Source organism: Rhinopithecus bieti, unplaced genomic scaffold (assembly GCF_001698545.2).
Source record: "Rhinopithecus bieti isolate Rb0 unplaced genomic scaffold, ASM169854v2 scaffold_19939, whole genome shotgun sequence".
NCBI lineage: Eukaryota > Metazoa > Chordata > Mammalia > Primates > Cercopithecidae > Rhinopithecus > Rhinopithecus bieti.
This window is the reverse complement of record NW_016810019.1, coordinates 977,602-998,498: the sequence shown is the minus strand read 5'-3', so window position 1 is coordinate 998,498 and position 20,897 is coordinate 977,602. Positions and strand designations below refer to the sequence as shown.

Below are 20,897 nucleotides of genomic sequence, written 5' to 3'. Positions count from 1 at the left end.
TCATAAAATACTATTACTAAGAATAGCAAATGAATTAACCTAGCCTAGGTGACTTAACATCATTTTATTTCCTTCATCAAATTAATTCAGACTGAAATACAATTCTGAATGTGTGTCATCAAACAGTTGTTTTTAATTTGTTTAAAGAGTGGAGTAAATTACTTTTTGTTGAGAGATTAAAATCAATAATATAATAGATATGTTAGTATATAAATTAGTGGATTAAAAAGCTTCCATGGATACCAAAAGAATAAATATCTTATAAAAAATAGATTCTGAATAACATAAATTCAAATTTCTTCACTCTTACTTTTGTATCATGGTCTGCCATTCTCCTTCTCGATCTCCGATAGGAAATCGATCTATCTGTGCCTGGATTTTGGTTCTCCACTCCCGCATATAGTCTTCTATATCAAACACGAAAGGATGTTGCCCAAAATTGGCATCGACCACTTCTCCTGGTGTTTGAAGCCCCACGGTAGGATACAAATTTGGCTGTAAGATAACATATTTCATTAAACATCTATCCATTTTATGTTAGATTTAATAATTTTTTAATGTTATATTTAAAAGAACAGAACTATAAATTTACTTCAAATTTTAAAATCCCAATCAAAATATTAGTAAAAGGCTAAAACAAATAGTCTCAATTATATGTTAGATAAAAAATATCACTTCTTGCAATTTAATCATCAAGAAAAAAAGCGAACGAAGATCTCTATTTTATTTTTTCAGGGACAACGTTGTATTATACCATGTGGTATTATGCTACTAATAATATGTGGATGTAACTCTTGTTCTAAGATTATGTCATACAGTAGTTACAGAAATTCAAATATAAACACATAACTCAGGTTTATCCCCGATTTTATATATGGTACATTTCTATAAACTGCATGTTAAAGCTAGTTATCATAATGATACTAGTCTGTCATTTAATAGCTTAAATTTACTATTTTCATTCTGTACATTTGGGATGCCTAACTTTACAAAGGGACGGGGATACGACCTTAACTATAAGCAAAACACAGTGCCATGAAGAGTGGGGATTCTCTGTATTAAAAAAAGAAAAAAAAAGAAAAAGAAAAAAAACTCAAATTCACGTATTTCAAGGGAGGAAAAGAATGAATCTGAAATACCCAAACTCAGAAATGCATTCAGGTACACTCCATGGTTTCAAGGTTAATCAAGATGAAAAGCTGGTAACTTCAAATAAACAAAAAATAGAGGAGTCATTCTTTCGGCTATGTCACTAATTGGTTGTTACATCTAAAGGGAGAATGAGTTTCTGAGTGGCTACAAAATGCCAGGGTTTAATCAAAATTCTGTGAGGCCACTATTATTATTTCTACTACAAAGATAGAGAAAAATGAGGATTCAAGGTTAAATAACTTGCTCATGGTCGTTCTGCTAACAAATGGCAGAGATGGAACTGGAACACAAGTTTGTCTGATACCACATCCAAAACTGATTTTTCCTCTTGCAACTCCAAATCCTACCATATTTTCGTTTTCTGTATGTATGTCTTATATCTTTGATTTAATAGTTATAACAAGTTATTTTTAGTACAAAACAAGGTAAAGATCAAGAACTGATAATTTCTGTGTGAATATAAGATGTTAAATAGATTTCACAGTAAAATGCAAAGAGGGTGTGTTTAAAAACAACCGTTCAATCAAGCAGAACAAAATAGAAACAAAATATTGTGTCAAAATATCAAAAAATATAAAGTACTAGTGGATTATGGAAATAAATGGCTAAAGCAAAGTATGCAAATGTACTGATTCTTAATAATCAACAGAGCTAACAAGTTTATAAACTTTTAAGCCAAAAACAGGTGAGATAGTACAGCCTTCTCATTTCACCAATGAGAAAACTGAGACCTAAAGACTTTATAGAAACAGGCCAGGAGCGGCAGCTCATCCCTGTAATCCCAGCACTTTGTGAGGCTGAGGCAGATGGATCACCTCAGGACAGGAGTACCAGACCAGCTTGACCAACATGGTGAAACCCCACCTCTACTAAAAATACAAAATTAGCTGGGTGTGGTGGCGCATGCCTGTAATCCCAGCTACTCGGGAGGTTGAGGAAAGACAATTGCTTGAATCTGGGACAGGGAGGTTTTGGTGAGCCAAGATTGTGCCATTGCACTCCAGCCTGGGCAATAAGAGTTGAAACTCTGTCTAAAACAAAACAAAACAAAAAACAAAAGAATAGAAAACCCACTACAGTTATGAAATACTTTAACACAAAAGCATATAAGCCAAAAACTACAGAGTGAGATGATTATGTTCATTACACAGAGTTTATAATGATGATATCAGTATTGTCTAAATAAAGACACTTTTAAAACGATCTGCTCATCTAAATTTTCTTATAAATTCAGAAAAAATAATTATATCAACACTATCAAAGATAATCAACATTCATGAATTCTCTGATAAAACTATTTCATAAACATTTAAAACTTCCCTGTGACAAAACATGCCACAAATGACAAAGACAAATGACCTTCTAGAAAAAAAATCTGCCACACATATGGCAAAATGTGTTTTCCAAATACAGAAAAAATTCAGGAGGACAAAGTTCAAATTCTTAAAAATGGCAACGAATATGAAGGCAATTTGTAGAAGAAATAAAATGACAACACATAAAGAGAAGTTTAATCACATTCAACTTTTAGATGAACATTTTAATGTGCACTTAAAATAAAATCAATTAAATTAAAAGTTCAAGATTTAAAAACTTTTGCACATCAGATTAAGACTTGAAAGGCTGAGGATACCCAATTGTTGATAAGGGTTGGGGAAATAACCCTCTCATCTACTTACACAGAAATAAACTGACATAATCTTTTAATAAATCAGGAAAAATCTATTAACACTGACTGAGTAATTTCACTTGGAAGAGTGTATTCTTACAGAAAAATAAGTATGTACAAAGATATGTCCTGTAGCATTATTTGTAACGCAAACAAAATTTTAAAATATTCACAGATAGGTGATACTATACCACATTCATCAAATCTCAGAATCTAATAGTAACAAATATCACTATTTTGTGTCTAGGAAAACATAATGCAAATTAAACTCTGACCAGTCATTGATTCTACAGTGCATTCTCATTTCAGAAATACTAAAATATGAAAAAAATGTACATTTTATAATTAATTGATTGTGATAGTAAGTTAATACAATAAGATAATATAAAGCAGGCAAAAGAACAGAATGAAAATGTTATGTATGGACATAGAAAGATGTCCTATACACATTAAAGTAAGGTATAACATATTGTATATGGTATGACCCTATCTTTCATATAAACATTTTAAAAATGAACATATTGGCTTATATGGTGTTTAGAAAGAAGCCTAAAAGGATATATACTCAAGTTAAAAGAAACATTATAGCCAAAGAGACTAGGACTATGAAGAACTTCTCTTTTGTACATTTCTGTATATATAAACATTTCTCATTTAAGTATTTAATACTATACATTACTTCTGTAATCTGATATAGATTTAAAATACTTTTAGTAATATTAAGTCAGTTTTGGCTCACTGAAAAGTAACTATAATTTTTATACCATTTACTCAACCTTAAAACTGGAGAATTTGGGGGAAGAGGATTAAGGACATAATCCTTAACTTGCTATATTACAGATTTTAAAAAACAACAGCCTTCAATGTTTTTTAGTATGTTCACCTGTGCAACTATTATAATTTAATTGTATAACAATCCCATCACCCCAGAAAGAAACCCAGTACCCATTTGCAGCCACTTCCCATTTCCCCATTTCCCCGGCAACCACTAATCTACTTTCTAACTCTATGGATTTGCCCATTCTGGACATTTTGCATAAATGGAACAACAAAATATGTGATCTTTTATGACTGGCTTCTTTTTCTTTTCTTTTTTTTTTTTTTGAGACAGAGTCTCGCTCTGTGGCCCAGGCTGAAGTACAGTGGCATGATCTCAGTTCACTGCAACCTCTGCCTCCTGGGTTCGAGCAATTCTCCTGCCTCAGTCTCCCAAGTATGGGACTACAGCCGCATGCCACCATGCCTGGCTAATTTTTGTATTTTCAGTAGAGATGGGGTTTCACCCTGCTGGCCAGGATGGTCTCAATCTCTTGACCTCCTCATTTGCCTGCCTCGGCCTCCCAAAGTGCTGGAATTACAGGCGTGAGCCACTGCACCCAGATGACTGGCTTCTTTTATTTAGCATGTTTTCAAGGTTCATCCATGCAGCAGGTGCACCATCACTATAGATTTATATGTAATAATGTCTTCCAGAAAAATACTCCCGCCCATGTAGAATAGTACATAGACAGAATAGGTTCTTTATGAAAAGAATAGGAAAACATTTCTACTAACTTGCAAAAGGTATTTTCAATCTAGAAATTGCTTAAAAGCTAAATGTATACAATATAAATTTCTATTCTCAATAGCACAGCTTTGGTCTACATTAGATCTCTTCTAGTAAAAATGACTATACAAATAATGTATCCACAAAAGTAGATTTCAAGTCAGTGCCCAGAATTCAAAACAACATCATTTAAAATGAGAATAGTTACTATAACAAAAGTCCTTAAAAGCAACAGCCTTCAATGATTTTAGTATGTTCACAGAACTGTGCAACTATCATAATTTAATTGTATAATTAAATCCCAAACTGAATTAGTTATACTTAATGTCATTTCTCAAACTGGTGAGGTAAGCTGAGGAAAAAGACTATTTTGAAAAAAATCTAAGGTTTCCAAAGCTGTATAAACACTTATGTTCCAAAACAGGTGCAGAACAATCTAGGTAAACTGGATTTTCTGCAAATATACTTTCTCTCAGGATTCAACGGTATGGGTAGCTTGTGAGAGATCCCAGGTATAGAAGATATATATATCAACACTTCCTTGATGTTTCCTTTAAAAGAAAAGTAATATGAAGCCTGTGGAAGTCCCAGAAGATCTACAGTATTAAAAATGAAAACTACTATACTAAAAGGAAACCTAAAACCACCACCGTACCCACTGTTACAAGGAAGTTGCACATGATCATTGGCTACCTGAGGGAGAAAACATAACTGGTGATTCAAAAGTGGGAGAGAAAATAATCAACATGTCTACAACCAACCAAGCTTTTTCCAAATGATCACCTCTATCTATGAACAAGAAAATGAAAGCTAACAACAACAAAAGCTCACACTGACTAGTTGGTTTCACATGCTTAGTGCCGCAACAGAAAAAAATAAAAAAAGTCACTAAACCCTTTACCCAACTCTAAATGAAACTTACAGCATTCTCACCAGTCTCTTACCTGTTAAAGACCAAATCAACCCACCAACCAGAATCTGCACCTACAAACTCTGCCTGTCCCCACAATGCTCTTCTCAAAAGACCATCCCCTCAATTACACACCTGTCTACCTCTTTCTATGCTACATCTACTTTTTTTTTCTATGTTACATCAACATTTTCGTCAGCATGCTCAATCTCCTAATTTTTTTTTTCTACTGCCCCCACTTCCACCACCGGCTACTACTCCATTTCTTTACTCCTCACTGTGGCCAAAGTCCTCCAGAGTTATCCACTGTCTATAACTCACCTCTTCCTAAAATCCATTCCAATCAGGATGTCTCCATCCCACGGCTGAAACTTTCTTGTCCAGGTCACCAGTGACCTCTACTCTGCTCCGTACAATGGTCAATTCTCAGACCTTACGTAATTTTCAGATCCAATCCATTAGCCAATTCTCTTGGTTTTCAGTTGGATTTTTAAAAGAATCATATTTTTTGTTATTATTATTTTGGGATTTTTAAAAATTTAACTCTTTAATCCATCTAGAACTTACTTTACACTTTGTCCTAACAATATCTACATATTTTAAAAAATAATAATAAAGACTTATTCCATCACTATTTACTAAATAATGTGGCAGGTTTTTTTTGTTGTTTTTTGTTTTTTTGGTAGAGGTGAGATCTCATTATATTGCCCAAAGTGGTGTTGAACTCCTGGCCTCGAGCAGTCCTCCCACCTCAGACTCCCAGATCCAAATAATGCTTCTTCATGAGTACTTTTGATTGGTAGGGTTCAAATATTCCTTGGCTTAAAATTATTTTCTATTATAATTTTGATTTGTTTTTTCCTAGGATTTTCTTAACAGATATAATCTACAGATTTGTTATCTATTCTCTACCTCTGAATCTTCCACCATCTCTCTCAAAACATCTCTGAAAATTGGAATGTGTTTTATAATTGATGACACCTTACTATGGTCAGGCAGCTGTCACAACACAGCTGTCACTGCCTGCACAGGAGCAATTTGTTAAGGAATGAGCTCACTGAAAAGTTCTTGGGACTGAACTGCTTTTTCTGATGAAATTTTCATTTTCGTGATATTGATAAATATCATGAAAGTGACAGCATCAAATGTGCACGATGGAATAATCTGCAGCTTGGAGATTAATCTCAGAGACATAACACAGAAATCTTAAAAAATGTTCTTGATGACAGAGAAGATAGTATCACAAAGAAAATCATGGGCATCAGCCTGGGCAACCTGGCGAAACCCCATCTCTACCAAAAATACAAAAAATCAGTCGGGCATGCTGGCGTGCGCTGGTGGTCCCAGCTACTTGGGAGTCTGAAATAGGAGGATCCCTTGAGCCTGGGAGGCAGAGGTTGCAGTGAGCCAAGATCACACCACTGCATTCCAATCTGGGTGACAGAGTGAGATCAAAGAAAATCATGGCATCCACTCTAAAAAAAAAAACCGATTTAAAAGGTTAGAGTCTGAACATGAAATTTTAGGAATACCTTAATCAATTTATATTGCTTATTTCATCCTTTTAGGTGTGCACCTAAAACAGATACAGATTAAAATCTACGTTTAAATAAACCTAAGAGATCATTGAGTATAAGATAAAAATGCTAAGTGATAAGGGAGGCATTATGTCACAGTTAGCTTTTTCCCCTTGGTGTCAGAGATGATGCAGATTACAACGGACAGTGACTTGGGTTTGGTAAATAAGATCCGTGGAATCAAACCTCTACTGAAGAGAGTTACTGTCCTCCCTTGCTTGAATTTCTGCAATAGTCTTCTCACAGGTCCCCTTGCTTCTACCCTTACTCCCATATTACTTTTTTTTTTTTTTCTGAGGCAGAGTCTCGCTCTGTCGTCGCCCAGGCTGGAGTGCAGTGGTGCAATCTTGGCTCACTGCTAGCTCTGCCTCCCAGGTTCACGCCATTCTCCTGCCTCAGCCTCCCAAGTAGCTGGGACTACAGGCGCCAACCACCACGCCTGGCTAATTTTTTGTGTATATATATATATATTTTTTTTTTTTTTTTTTTTAGTAGAGACGGGGTTTCACGGTGTTAGCCAGTTAGTCTCCTGACCTTGTGATCCATCCACGTCGGCCTCCCAAAGTGCTGGGATTACAGGCGTGAGCCACTGCGCCCAGCCTAGTCTATTTTTCAACTAAGCAATCACAGTGATCCCATAAAAACTGAAGTCATATCATGACAAATACAAGTCTGCAGTGTCTTTGTATTTCACTCAGAGTAAATGTCCAAGCCCTCCCAATGGCTTGCCCAGGTCTAGATGGTCTATTAATAGCTTACCCCCAACCTCATCATTATCTCTGATCATCTACTACTACACCTGCTCTGCCCTCCTCACTCCTCTCTACCACACTTCAGACCCTTCTTCAAATAAGCCATGTGTGCTCCTGCCTAAGCACCTTCTCCCTAACTTCCCTCTGCCTGGAAAACTCTTGCTCTACATATACACTTGGCAGACTCCTTCACTCCTCCAAAGCCTTAGCTCAAGTCTCACCTTGAGCAAAGGGGAGCAACTTGAACAACCAACCTTGTGTCCTACCATTGGTATTCCCATTCTCTTTTTTTCCCCCTTTCTTTCCAAAGTATACTTAACACCCTTAAAATATGTTCTACTTTATTTGTTTTTCATGTACTGCTTATTCTCTAATTTTCACAGCTTGAATACTATGAAGTCCAAGAGGGCAGAGACCTTTACTACCTGTTTTGTTGAATAATATATTCCAAGCACTTAACCTGCCACACGGTAGGCCTCTATATAGCTTGAATGAATAAATAATTTGAACTGCTACACAGCTTTCTGCTGAAAAGTCCAAGGAAATACATTTCAAATGAATGAATGGTGACATTTAAAAAGATACTTGAGAATCAATTCTGATTTATTTTCCTTTATACAATGAATCCAGTGCAAGTTGGAGCTTAATNCTATACTGACAAGCTGAACTTGTAACTAAAAGAAGGAAACAAATGGCAAAAGAAAAACATTAAAGCCTAAATAAAAAATAACAAGACTATTTCTATTTCTCATCAATAACACTAACATATGTCTGGGTGAATGAACGCTGTCCCCCTTCAGGATAATCAGCCTTGCTAGTCATACACAAATTTTATTTCTGAGATGTTGCCATTGTCTTCAGGATTTTTGAAATACTTTTAGATATATCTTCAAAGCTACATTAGAAAACACATTAAGAAAGTTGGTTGCAAAACAGTCACAGTTTATTTTTTACCCCCAACTTGCCATTTGTAGCCTCGTTTAATAATCATCATCTAGATTTAGCTTTTAAGTAATTTTAGGTGGAAGGAAAGGAGTTTTTCTGTTATAAAAGGCAAACAAGGGAAAATACAGTATATTTTTGCTTCTTTAAAAAATGTTTCTTATGAAAGTAAATTCTTTAACTTATGATTTACTCGTGGGAAAAATCAATTCCTCCTTCAAAGGATAAAGGATTTTGCACAGTTGAGAATTTCTCTTGAATACCTTTTCACAGTAATTACAACAGTCACGTTCTAGATACAACTTGAGCAATGGCAATATCATTGGAATAAGTCTATTGTCAACCCAACGTGACAATTTAACAACCTCCTTTCAAATATTCAAATATACAACTTAGCTGAAAATAAGATAATAAAGTATTTCTGTAGATATATTTTTAAAGATTTAGCACTAGAATAATGGGAGAGCAGTATTGGTGAGTCAGTTGATCTCAATTCTTCCAGTCTAAAACAAAATCAAAACCAAACCAGCACCACTGTTTCTACAGTCTTGATTACTATCTTAAAACCGAGAGAATTTCCATTAAATTATTTTTAAGGTCTCTTCCTACTTGACATTTTATTCTTCTATGATTGTGCTGTACTAACAGAAAACATCTATTTATTAAGATAATAAAGTTAAAAGACAAACTGAATATAAATTTTACACTTTTAAAATAATGTGTAAAAATAATGTTTTGTAGTTAGTAAAGCCCTGTTTTTACGATTTTTAAAAACTAGTAAATTCATGGTGGCTTGTTAAAAGGAAAGCAAAGTTACGGTTCCTGTTTCCCCCATATAAAACATTATCATTACATTTAACTTAATTAATAACACAGACAGCAAAGTACTATCAGCCCAAATAAAAAATTTACCCCCAAAATTTCACAAAAGTAAAAAGAATATAGAAAGCAAAAGAGAATAAATATTTTAATATACTATAACTATATGTATTTCTAATATTTTTTCATAAAATAAGTTAATCAATTATTTTTCTCACAGATGTCTAGTTATAATGAAGACTGTATATTCTATCTTTAGCAAAAATCCTTTGTGTCTGTAATTACTGAAATTTTCACTTTACCAAAAACTCTAATGAAAAATTCAAAATTAATTCCAAAGGTTAACATTTTTTAACACTGCCAAATAAAGTTACCACACGTTTTTGCTCAGATCATGAGATGCCACTTTAACAAGATGATGTAACTATTTGAATTCTACACAGAAAGCAATTTTCTATATTCATAATTTCCTGATTTGTCAGGCTTTTTGAAAAGTGATCTTCAATTGGTGAACGTCATTCAATAAAACAAAGTAAAAAATTATCAAATTAAGTTAACCTATATACTGCAATGTTTTCTCTTATTTTCTTAAATAAAACCTTTCTATTTTTCTTTATATAGTAAGCAAATATATATTCTGAAAGTCTTCCATGAGACAGAAAATAAAGATGTATCAGGTTTTGGGTACAGATTATACATTTAGGAAGTACAAGGGAATAGTAACTAAATATTTAATAGTATTTTATCTTCTAAGATGTCAGAATCCAGACCAGAGGTAGGCAAAGCTTTCCTACAAAGGACTACTAATATGTTCTGCTTTCCAGGCCATATGGTCTTTAACACAAACACCCAACTCTGCCATTGTAACAGGAAAGCAATCATAAATATATGTAAGTGGGTGTGGCTGGTTTCTAATGAAATTTTATTTTAAAATACACAGGAGGCTAACTTGGCCATAGCTTGTAGACTCCTGTTCTAGAGAAGTAATTTCCGCTCATCAGTGTTTTACCAGTGGATTCCAGGAACCTAGCTCAGGGCTGACAAACAATGATACTAAATAGCATTTAATGATTATTCACTAGATGCCAGAACTGTGCACATACTAAGCAGTTTACTCTAACAACCTTAGTGAGATAGGTATTACAGTGATCCTAACTGACAAACTGAGAAAACTAAGGCACAGAAATGTTAAGTACTTTACATATGGTTACATGGCATAAGCCAGGAGTCAAACCCAGGCAGTCTGACTAAAGAACTGTTATTAACCACTGTTATACCACCTCTCTATGTGTTTAATATTTATTAAATTTAAGAATGAATAATGCCAAACATTCAGGTTTACTTAAAATTAAAATGTGGTCTGGGCGCAGTGGCTCACACCTGTAATGCCAACACTTTGGAAGGCTGAGGCGGGTGTATCACTTGAGGTCAGAAGTTCAAGACCAACCTAGACAACATGGTGAAACCCCATTCTACTAAAAATACAAACATTAGCTAGGGGTGATGGTGCGCCTGTAATCCCAGCTATTCAGGAGGCTGGGGAAGGAGAATTGCTTGAAACTAGGAGGTGCAGGTTCTGAGCTGAGATCGCATCACTGTACTCCTGCCTTGGCGACAGAAGGAGACTCTGTCTCAAAAATTAATTAATTAATTAATTAAATAAAATTTATAATGTGACTCCATTATTAAGTGCATCTTTTAAAGACACATCACACATTTCAAAATAGCTTTCTCAGCCAAGAGAAAATTTAATTTAAATCTTTGTGAAAATAGGGAAAAAATAAAATCATATCACCTGTGATTGTCTTATCTCCCAAAATGAAATTTCTTCTCTGGAAAGTTTTCAAAGTTTATGATAAAGAGATTGTGGTTTTTTAAAAGTGTATTCTTTGGTTTTTGAGCCAAAGATCATACCTAAAACCAGATTTCTCCGGATTCAAAACTTCAAACATCTTAAGCAGTCAAGCCAACTAAGATTATATGATCAGTCAGAATAGCAACAATAAATTCAAGAGGACTGTATTGTTCTTGGAAACCAGGTGGCCACAACAATGAAATCACACACAAATATACATAATTTGTTTGGGGTCCTTAATATTATTATACTAGTGAGAAAAGGATCTGTTGTGGACTTGAGAAAAACTTTTAAGTCAGATAATACAGAAGGACTTCAGAATTAAAATCAGTAATCAGAAATAGAAATGTTAAGCTAAATATGAAAAAAGTTAACTTTATATAAGAAATACATTGAAACACTTTGAAAAGAGTACTGCCAGTGCAGCCAGAAATTCAGAATTTTCTATTATACTATGAAATAACAGAAAAAAACAGCTTTTGTGTTAAAGAACATCCATTATGTGTCTAAGCATACTACTTTAAGTCTAATTTCTAAATACTATTTATAAGCAGAGTTTCTGCCTTCTAGGGTTACTTAGTTTATGCTTCTTTTCGTTTTACCTCATTAAAATAATTTGCTTTGAGTCAAAGATTTTCCAGCAGTAAAATGTGAAATCCTTTTCTATGAAACAAAAGCATCAGTGTTACTATCCTTTATACTTTCTATAGTTTAAAAAAGAAAAAAACTTCTAAGAAAAGGAATATAATGACCATATACAACTTTAAATTTGAAGTGCTATGAGTACATAAATATTCCACTGAAAATCTTAATTTACTATTAGTCTTACAATGTATGGGTTTCAAGTTTTCCACAACCTATTTTATTTTCAGAAGTTTTTTTATTCTCAGTTTTGTCACTGTTTGCTTAATTCTGCTCCCTTCCATAGAACAAACTTGTATTTACCAACTTAGCCATCTTTGTTAGCAGATTGACCTTTGAGTGTGTTGATGCCCTTCATATGCTTGTGGCATCAAGCTTTCCCTTCCTTTGTTACTATTCCCCACACTATCCTAACAACTGACTGCTCCTTTTTCTTAGCACCTGTTACTTAGAAAATTAGATTATACTGTGTAGCGTTTTATTTAAAGCAGAAAACTCGTGGCATTTCTATTTCTAGAATAAATATCTCAGTGTAGGGATTATTTCTACAGTAACTCCTATACATATATGTATCATATAGATGGCCTTCACAGAATATAAATATTCACCATTTCCTCAGCTTTTATCTGGGGAAAAAGGAAGAAACCATTTTCAGAGCCATCTATCTATAAAGGAGAATCACATAATAATACAACCACCATCCTGGAAGTATAATAATCTCAGTATTTGGTTATTTTGCATGCAACATATTATCTCAGTACCTAAACTATGTCCATTCTTGGTGTAAAAGCAGGTATTGTTGATAAGATTAACACAACAGCCAATGACATCACCAGTAGTGAAAGTTGGTCCATAAGGTTGTCCAGTTCCGGAAGAACAAAACGAATGTCCATCATCCCCATGGTAACCATATGAATGTTTATCCCAACCTACGGAGAAAGTTCCGGCATATTTACAATGAAAAGTAAGGTTCCTCTGTACTAGGTTTATTCACTAAGATTATGATAAATCAGAACAGTACAAGATAATATAAAGATGAAATTTCCAATGTACATTTAAATTCTCAACAATTACAAAATTTATTCTATATTAAAATACTGTTTACAAATTTAAGAAAAATAGCTACACAGAACACTAAAATATTAAACAGAGAGAACCCCTACCAGAAGAAACCAACATAAATGCTACAACCACAGGAGGACACATTTTCTGTGCATATTCGTTTAGCTAATATACTAAAAATAATTTTGCTTTGATTTAAAGAAACACACACACGTTTCATATAACATAAGAGATTACATCCTATTCAATCACTGCAAGTTTCTCAAGGCTGTGATCCAAATATAAAAGCCAAACAAGGTGTGGTCTTACCAAACTACAGATAGGTTTATATCATCATTAAGAGATTTTTACCTTGTCAGTTACTTCTATAAGGAGTTTTCAAATAATAAAAACCTCAGTTAAACCCTCTTTCAAGTATAATTTTAAGCAAAAGGGTACAAAGAAAGTATGTCAAGGTAACATAGCTGATTACAATCAGATGCAACTACATTGTCTTGGTTTGTTTCTTTCAGGCACTTCATGTAGTTTTACATTGATAGTTTTGCCTTGTACTTCAAAAAGTCTTGCTAAAATTAATTTTTAACTTTGGCAAAGAGAGTATTAGAAGACACAATTTAAGAATCACTTCCTTCTGATAAGTGGTACTGGGAAACAGGTCTGCCATCTCTATTCATCTCTTCCTTAGTTTACTTTAAGTATTAGTCGATATTCCCAGAACATTAAACAACTGAAGATGGGTTAAAAGTCAAAAATGTGATGGGTAGCCAATATAACCAGCCACATTAAAATATTTAAAGTAGTTGATATTACTATGTACTAAAAATTAAAAATATCAAAATACAAAAAAAGCATGATATATATATACCGTATGTTTTACTAAACAGTGTGAAATTTAAATTTATTAAAAACCACTCACAGGCCGGACACGGTGGCTCATGCCTGTAATCCTAACAGTTTGGGAGGCTGAGGCAGGTGGATCACCTGAGGTCAGGGGCTCGCGACCAGCCTGGCCAACATAGCAAAACCCCATCTCTGCCAAAAATCCAAAAATTAGCTGGGGCTGGTGATGCATGCCTGTAATCCCAGCTACTGGGGAGGCTGAGGCAGGAAAACTGCCTGATCCCAGGACGCAGAGGTTGCAGTGGGCCAAAACTGCACCACTGCAGTCCAACCTGGGTGACACAGTGAGACTCTGTCTCAAAAAAAAAAAAAAAAAAAAAAAAATCCCACTCAGCTTTCACTTAAAATTCATGATATTGATGATTAAAAACACAGAAAATCAGTATCTTTAAATATTATAATTTCTTACTTGAAAATTTTAACCAGAAAGAGCTACTCATAAGACATAATACTGCAATTCAATTACAAGTATACCTGGTAGTCTATTCATGTTCACACCTTGAGCAGAAAGACCAATTCCCATGTAACTGTTGGCAGGGGTGAGGGGAGAGAAGAAAAGGACATTATTATAGTCATATATGTATAAATTACCAAACACTCTCAAACAATATCAGAACCAAGTCCAAGGTCGAACTCCTAAGGTAGCTACAAAAATTTTATTACAATTTATTATGTAACAACAATGGGCAATATTAAGTACCAGTAATACTCACACTTCACAGCAAAATCATATGGTAATAATTCATAAATACACAAAGCATTAATACACAGCTATGCACTCTACTGACACCTATAAATATCTCCAATTTATTTACAGATAAATGTTTGGGATTAAGATTTCTCACAAAAAAGCACAGAGGAATTGTGGAAAGAAAAAAAATGTTAAGGAAACAAATATGTTTCCCAAGGGGCACAGTAAAAATGTAGACCGCACGCTCGCGCGCGCACACACACACACACACACACACACGGAAATATGGATTCACATTTGGAAAAAATTTCAAACTCACATAAAAATATCTTAATAAAATTACCCCACGGTATGTATTTTCTATACTGGCTTTCTAAAACTGAGCAAATTGACAAAATCTACCTAAACAGAGGGTTCTTTATTATCAATTTGTAAAATCAGAACAAAATAATCTCCACACAATACACAAGGAAAGATTATCAAGGTATTCAGTTTTTTTCAAATGCTTATAAAACATTAACAACAAAACCTGATAAAGATAGTTCAAAGGAAGAAAACATAACACAACACACTTGTAAATATGAACACAAAAGAAAACAAAATAAAAGCAAACTGAATCCAGTTTGTTAAAAGGATAATTGACCATTATTGTTATCAAGGTTTTAAATGGCATTTGATAAAATTCAGCCACCATTCCTAATAAGAACTCCAATAAAATAAGAATAAAAGGAAATTATTTAACTATGAGACTTTTCCCCCAAATACAGCAAGCAAGATATTCAACAGTAAAACACGCTGAAGGCATTTCCACTAAAATCAAGAGATGCCTATAATTGTTAAATACTGTTTTAGGGGCTTTAGAAAACTTAATAAAAGAAAACTAAATGACTAGTATAAATGTTAAAAGATATAAAAGCACCTTTATTTGTAGTGGGTATGATTACATACATAGAAAACCACAGAATCTATCAAAACCTTTTACAATTATTCAGGCATTTTGGCAAAGTGACTACATATAAGAGGAACATTTTAATACTGCTTCCAGTACAGCCAGCTGGACAGCCACAATAACTACAGAAAACATAAAACAGGAACAAGGTTCTCAAGAAAGGCTCAAAATTACATATTAAAAGCTGTATATAAATGGATATAGTCAACATCTGGATAACTTGAGCGCATAAAATGGCAGTCTTTCAGATAGGCACACAGGCTCACAGCTGGAATCCCAGCACTTTCAGAGACTGAAGCAGGAGGATCTTTTGAGCCCAAGAATTCAAGACCAGCCTGGGCAACACTGGGAGACCTTGTCTCGAAAAAAAACAAAATCATCAGTTGTGTGTGGTGGTGCACACCTGTGGTCCTAGCTATGTGGGAGGCTGAAGTGGGAGGATTGCTTGACCCCAGGAGGTTGAGGCTGCAGTGAGCTATGAATAATCACACCACTGCATTCCACCCTGAGTGAGAGACCAGGACTCTGTCACTCAGACTGGAGTGCAAAAACAAAAAAAGGAGGACAACCTTTCTAAAATGATGTATACATACATTTATACATTTCAATACCTATTCCAACAGAAGTTTTAAAACTGAGCAAAATTATTTCAAAGTTCATATGGAAAAACACATAATTCTGATCAAAAGACAAAATTTTAAAAAAGAAAACTCAGTTTTCCCTACTAGAAATTAAAACACATAGTTAATTAGATTCAGAAGAGCAATATTACCACTATGAGCATATGCCAAGTGAGACACGAGTGACAAAACATTAGGAAACAACATATAGATGTCTAGTCAAGAAGGCTCATTAAGTTTGTATTTTGATTCAGCCCCTTTGCTACAAGTACAATATAAAATGTAAGCATTACATTTTATTTAAAAAGTCTAAGTCATAAGACAATGAGAAGAAACACAAGGCTGTGAATGGGGATATAAGCTGTGGACCTGCAAAGCCCTGAGTCTGTGAGCACTCAACAGTGGCTCAAAGTTCCCCCTCCTCTGGGTAAACAAGGACTAAAAATGTTCCAGAAGAGGAGTATTAACTATGTTTACTGCTTAAAGCCAAAGGCTGGAACAGACTTCTCCTCTTGAAAGGAGGCTAAGAATATACTGATATCACCTGCTGCCTAAGCTAGAGCTTATTTGACATTGTGGTGTAGTTAAGGGGAAAGAGAGAGGAGAAACCTCTTAACCAGGATCTAAACCAGTTAGTTACTGAATGGATCCATGACAGAATCTGCAACACTCTCAACATCATGCTGAAGCAAGAACCTGGAAACTCTAATACAAACCTAGTTTTGGATTAGGAGGAATGAACTAAAACGCAAGTACAAACTGTAAGAAAGAAAATAAACAGAGAAAAAGACAGATGAGCAAAATGAAGAAAAACGTTAAACTTCCCAATCAAAATAAGGTTGCAAGGGCAAAATTCTAAAATATAAGATCAACAAATCTGACATAACAGGCATGTAGAAAAAAAAATGAGAAAAAAAGAAAAAGACCAATAAAATAAATGACTGGAACATGAATTCATTCTAGATATCACTCAATGGATAGTATGATTTTAAAAAAACATAAAAATAAGTATATTTAGGAATACACTAAAAGAAAAACAAAATCACTAAGATGTAAGGACAGTGGTGTACCAGTATTTGTTGAAATAATTTAGATAGTAATTTTCCAGAATTGAAAAACATGTTGCTGAATTGAAAATACACACAACATACTGAGGAAGATAAAAATTAAGTCACACATAAGACATGCTGTAGAACATCAATCACGGTCATAATTTAAAAGTTACCAGAAAGAAAAGCAGATTACCTAGCAAGGAATGGCAATTAGACTGACTGCAGACTTCTCCCCAGCAACAACTGATGACAAAAAACAATGGCACAGTATGTTCAAAGTATTGAAAGTAAAGTAACTGTCTACCTAGAACTTAGTTCCCAGGTTATGCAGCAAGAATGAGGGAAAAATAAGATATTTTAAGATACATAAAAGCTAATGGTTTACTATACACAGACTGTCACAAAAGAACTCTCTGAGGACATACTTTAGCAGCAGGGAGACAAGTGAAAATAGAAGAAAGACATGGACAAGGAAACAATCAGCACAGAAAATGACAAAATATATCACTAAAAGTCATTATTGATTTAAAAAATACTATTGAGAGTTTAAAAATCAATCATCCATACATAATGTGCTAGGACACAATTACCTGACACATAAACAAAAAATATCCATGTTCAAAAGAAAGGACAAACAGGGAATGACCCTGAGACAATCCAGATGTGAGAATTAGCAGACAAAAAAATTTAAACCAGGTACTGTTACAATGCACAAGATGTAGGCAGAAATACTCTTGCTTTGAATGAAAGGAAATTCCAGAAAAGAAAAGAATCAATAAAAAGGAACTACTATGGTCTGAATGTGTGTGTCCCCCAAAATTCTTATGTTGAAACCCAGTCCCTATAATGTGGTGGTATTATGAGGTGGGACCTCTGGGAGGTCATTAGGGCTGCACCCTCAGGAATGGGATTTTTGCCCTTATAAAAGAGGCATGAGAAGGCTTGTTTACCCCTTCTGCCATGTAAGGACACACAGGTGTCACATAGGTGTTTTCTATGAAGCAGAGATTTCTCACCAGAAACTGAATCTGCTGGCGCCTTTTAATCTTGGACTTTCCAGTCTCCAGAACTGTGAGCAATAAATGTATGCTGTTTATATAATACATTACCCAGCCTAAGGTGTGTTGTTACAGGAGCCCAAACAAAAACAAAAACCAAATAGAAATCCTGGAGCTGAAAACTGTATGGAATAAATATTTACTGATGTACTTAATGGTGGACTGAAGATGGCAAAATAAATAGTAACATGAAAACAGATCTTATCTGAAGGACAGAGAAAAAAACATAAGGGTATTGGGGGGAAGAGTCCTTGGAACTGTACCAAAATACATGTAACCAATCCCAAGAAGAAAGAGAATAGGACAGAAAAAAAATTGAAAATAATTCCCCAAATTTGGTAAAAGAAAAAAACGTATAGATTCAAGAAGCTCAGCAAACATTAATTAAATAAAAAGAAAAACACACCTAGGCACAAATCACGGCTGAACTGCTGAAAACTAACAAAAAAAAAAATGCAGAAAACAGCTAGAGAAAAATGACATATTACTTTCACAGGAACAATGAGTTGAATTCCCACTGACTTATTAGAAAATATGAAGGCCAGAAGACAGTGGAATGAAATCTTTTAAAGTGCTAAAAAGAAAAAAAAAACCAAAAGCCTGTCAAATGCAAAATGTTTTCAAGAGAAATATTCTTAATAAAATGAAACAAAACATTCTCAGATAAAAACATAATGTGTTGCCAGCAAACCTACACTTAAAAAAATGCTCTTAATTTGCCTAAAACATGACTATTTAAAGCAAAAGTGGTAACATGTATTGTGTAGTTTATAACATATATAGATGTAATACATATGACAATTACAGCAAGGAAGACAGGAGGAAGTGACAAATGTAGAAATGCAAGTTTCTGTATTTTACACAAAATGGGTCACTATTAATTCGCAACAGGTTATGAAAAAATATATATTAAAATCTAGAATAATCGCTAAAAATAGCAGAGACATAGTTTAAAGGTCATTAAATAAAAAATTGTAATCATGTATCAAAATCACATATGATTACTAGACAGTGTTTAACCCAAGAACACAAGATTGGTTTAACATTCAAAACCAATCAATGTATTTTACTATATGAGGGGAAAACTCCTATCATGAAATAGCTGCAGTAAAAACACCTGATACAATTTAACACCATTCAAAATAAATACTCTTAGCAAACTAACAAGGGAACTTCCCCAACCTGTATCTACAAAAACCCTACAATTAACATGCTTAACAGTGAAATACTCAACACTATTCTCCGAAAACCAATAAAAAACCAAGAAGGCCAGTGCTCACTACTCCTACTCAACACTATACTACAAATCCTAGCCATTTCAACAAGGCAAAAAAAAGAGAAATAAAATACATAAAATTAAAAGAAATAAAGCTGGCTCTATGTACAGATGATTGTTTATAAAGAAAATCCTAAGGAATCTACAAAATAACTGGAATAAGTGAATTTAAGAAGGTTGCAGGATACAAAGTTAATATACAAAGTCCAATGTATTTGACAAGAAATACTAGAAAAACAAAATATTGAAAAGCAATTCTATCTACAACACCATCAGAAAACATAAAACACTGAACAAAAGACATGCAGGCCTCTCTACTCAAAATTACCAAACATCACTTTGGGAAATTTTAAAAGACGTAAATAAATGGCAAAACATATCATGTCTACGAACTGGGCACCTCAGCTACTATTCTCTTTAAACTGATCACAGACTCAACGCAATGTGAAGCATAACCACAATAGGCTTTTCTTTTATTTTTTTAATCGGAAAAGCTGATTCTAAAGTGTATATAGAAGTTGATTAATGAATGTAAATATACAGCTTAATAGAAGAAACAAGACCTAGTGTTAGATAGATCAGTAAGATGACTATAGTTGACAATATTCTATTGCACATTTCAAAATAGCTAGAAGAGAATACTTCAAATGTTTCCAGCATAAAGACAAATATTTAAGGTAATAGATACCCCCAATACTCTGATTTTATCTTTACAATTATATGAATGTATTAAATTATCACTGTACCCCCAAGACATGGACACCTATTAGGCAGCTATAAAAAATTAAAATTAAATAAGTAAAATTTACATGGAAATGTGAAGGATCTAAAACATTCTGAAAAACTTGGAGAGTTGTAGAATTTACACTATCTGACTTCAAAACATAGCATGGGTTGAGTAATCTGAACAGTATGGTACTGGCTTAGGGATCAACAAATAGATCAATGCAACAGATTAAGGAGTCTAGAAAGAGACCCACATTCATAGTCATTTAATATTTTACAAAAGTGCCTAGACACTCCAAAAGAGGAAGGAAAGACTTGTGAACAAATAATAATAAGATAACTGACAACCATGTGGAAAAAAGTGAGCCTTAATCTCTATCTTACACAATACACAAAAAATCAAATGAAGAAGCCAGGAGCGGTGCTCACGCCTGTAATCCCAGCACTCTGGGAGGCTGAGACGGGCAGATCACGAGGTCAGGAGATCCAGACCATCATGGTTAACACAGTGAAACCCCGTCTCTACTAAAAATACAAAAATAAGCAGGGCGTGGTGGCCGGCGCCTGTAGTCCCAGCTACTGGGGAGGCTGAGGCAGGAGAACGGAGTGAACCCAGGAGGCAGAGCTTGCAGTGAGCGGAGATCATGCAACTGCACTCCAGGCCTGGGTGACAAGCAAGAAAGACTCCGTCTCTTTAAA

The 20,897-nt window shown here is 34.3% G+C and overlaps 1 protein-coding gene across 1 annotated transcript in view; it reads right to left on the bottom strand.

The window, feature by feature from the left end:
- Positions 1-20,897, bottom strand: part of RANBP9 (RAN binding protein 9) — a gene marked incomplete at its 5' end in the record, with an annotated part of 96,270 nt that overhangs the window by 21,480 nt on the left and 53,893 nt on the right. The window contains 4 exons of the mRNA XM_017891114.1: positions 311-523; positions 8,226-8,280; positions 12,611-12,793; positions 14,301-14,353. Coding sequence (XP_017746603.1) covers positions 311-523; positions 8,226-8,280; positions 12,611-12,793; positions 14,301-14,353 — 504 coding nt within the window. The remainder of the gene's footprint in view (positions 1-310; positions 524-8,225; positions 8,281-12,610; positions 12,794-14,300; positions 14,354-20,897) is intronic.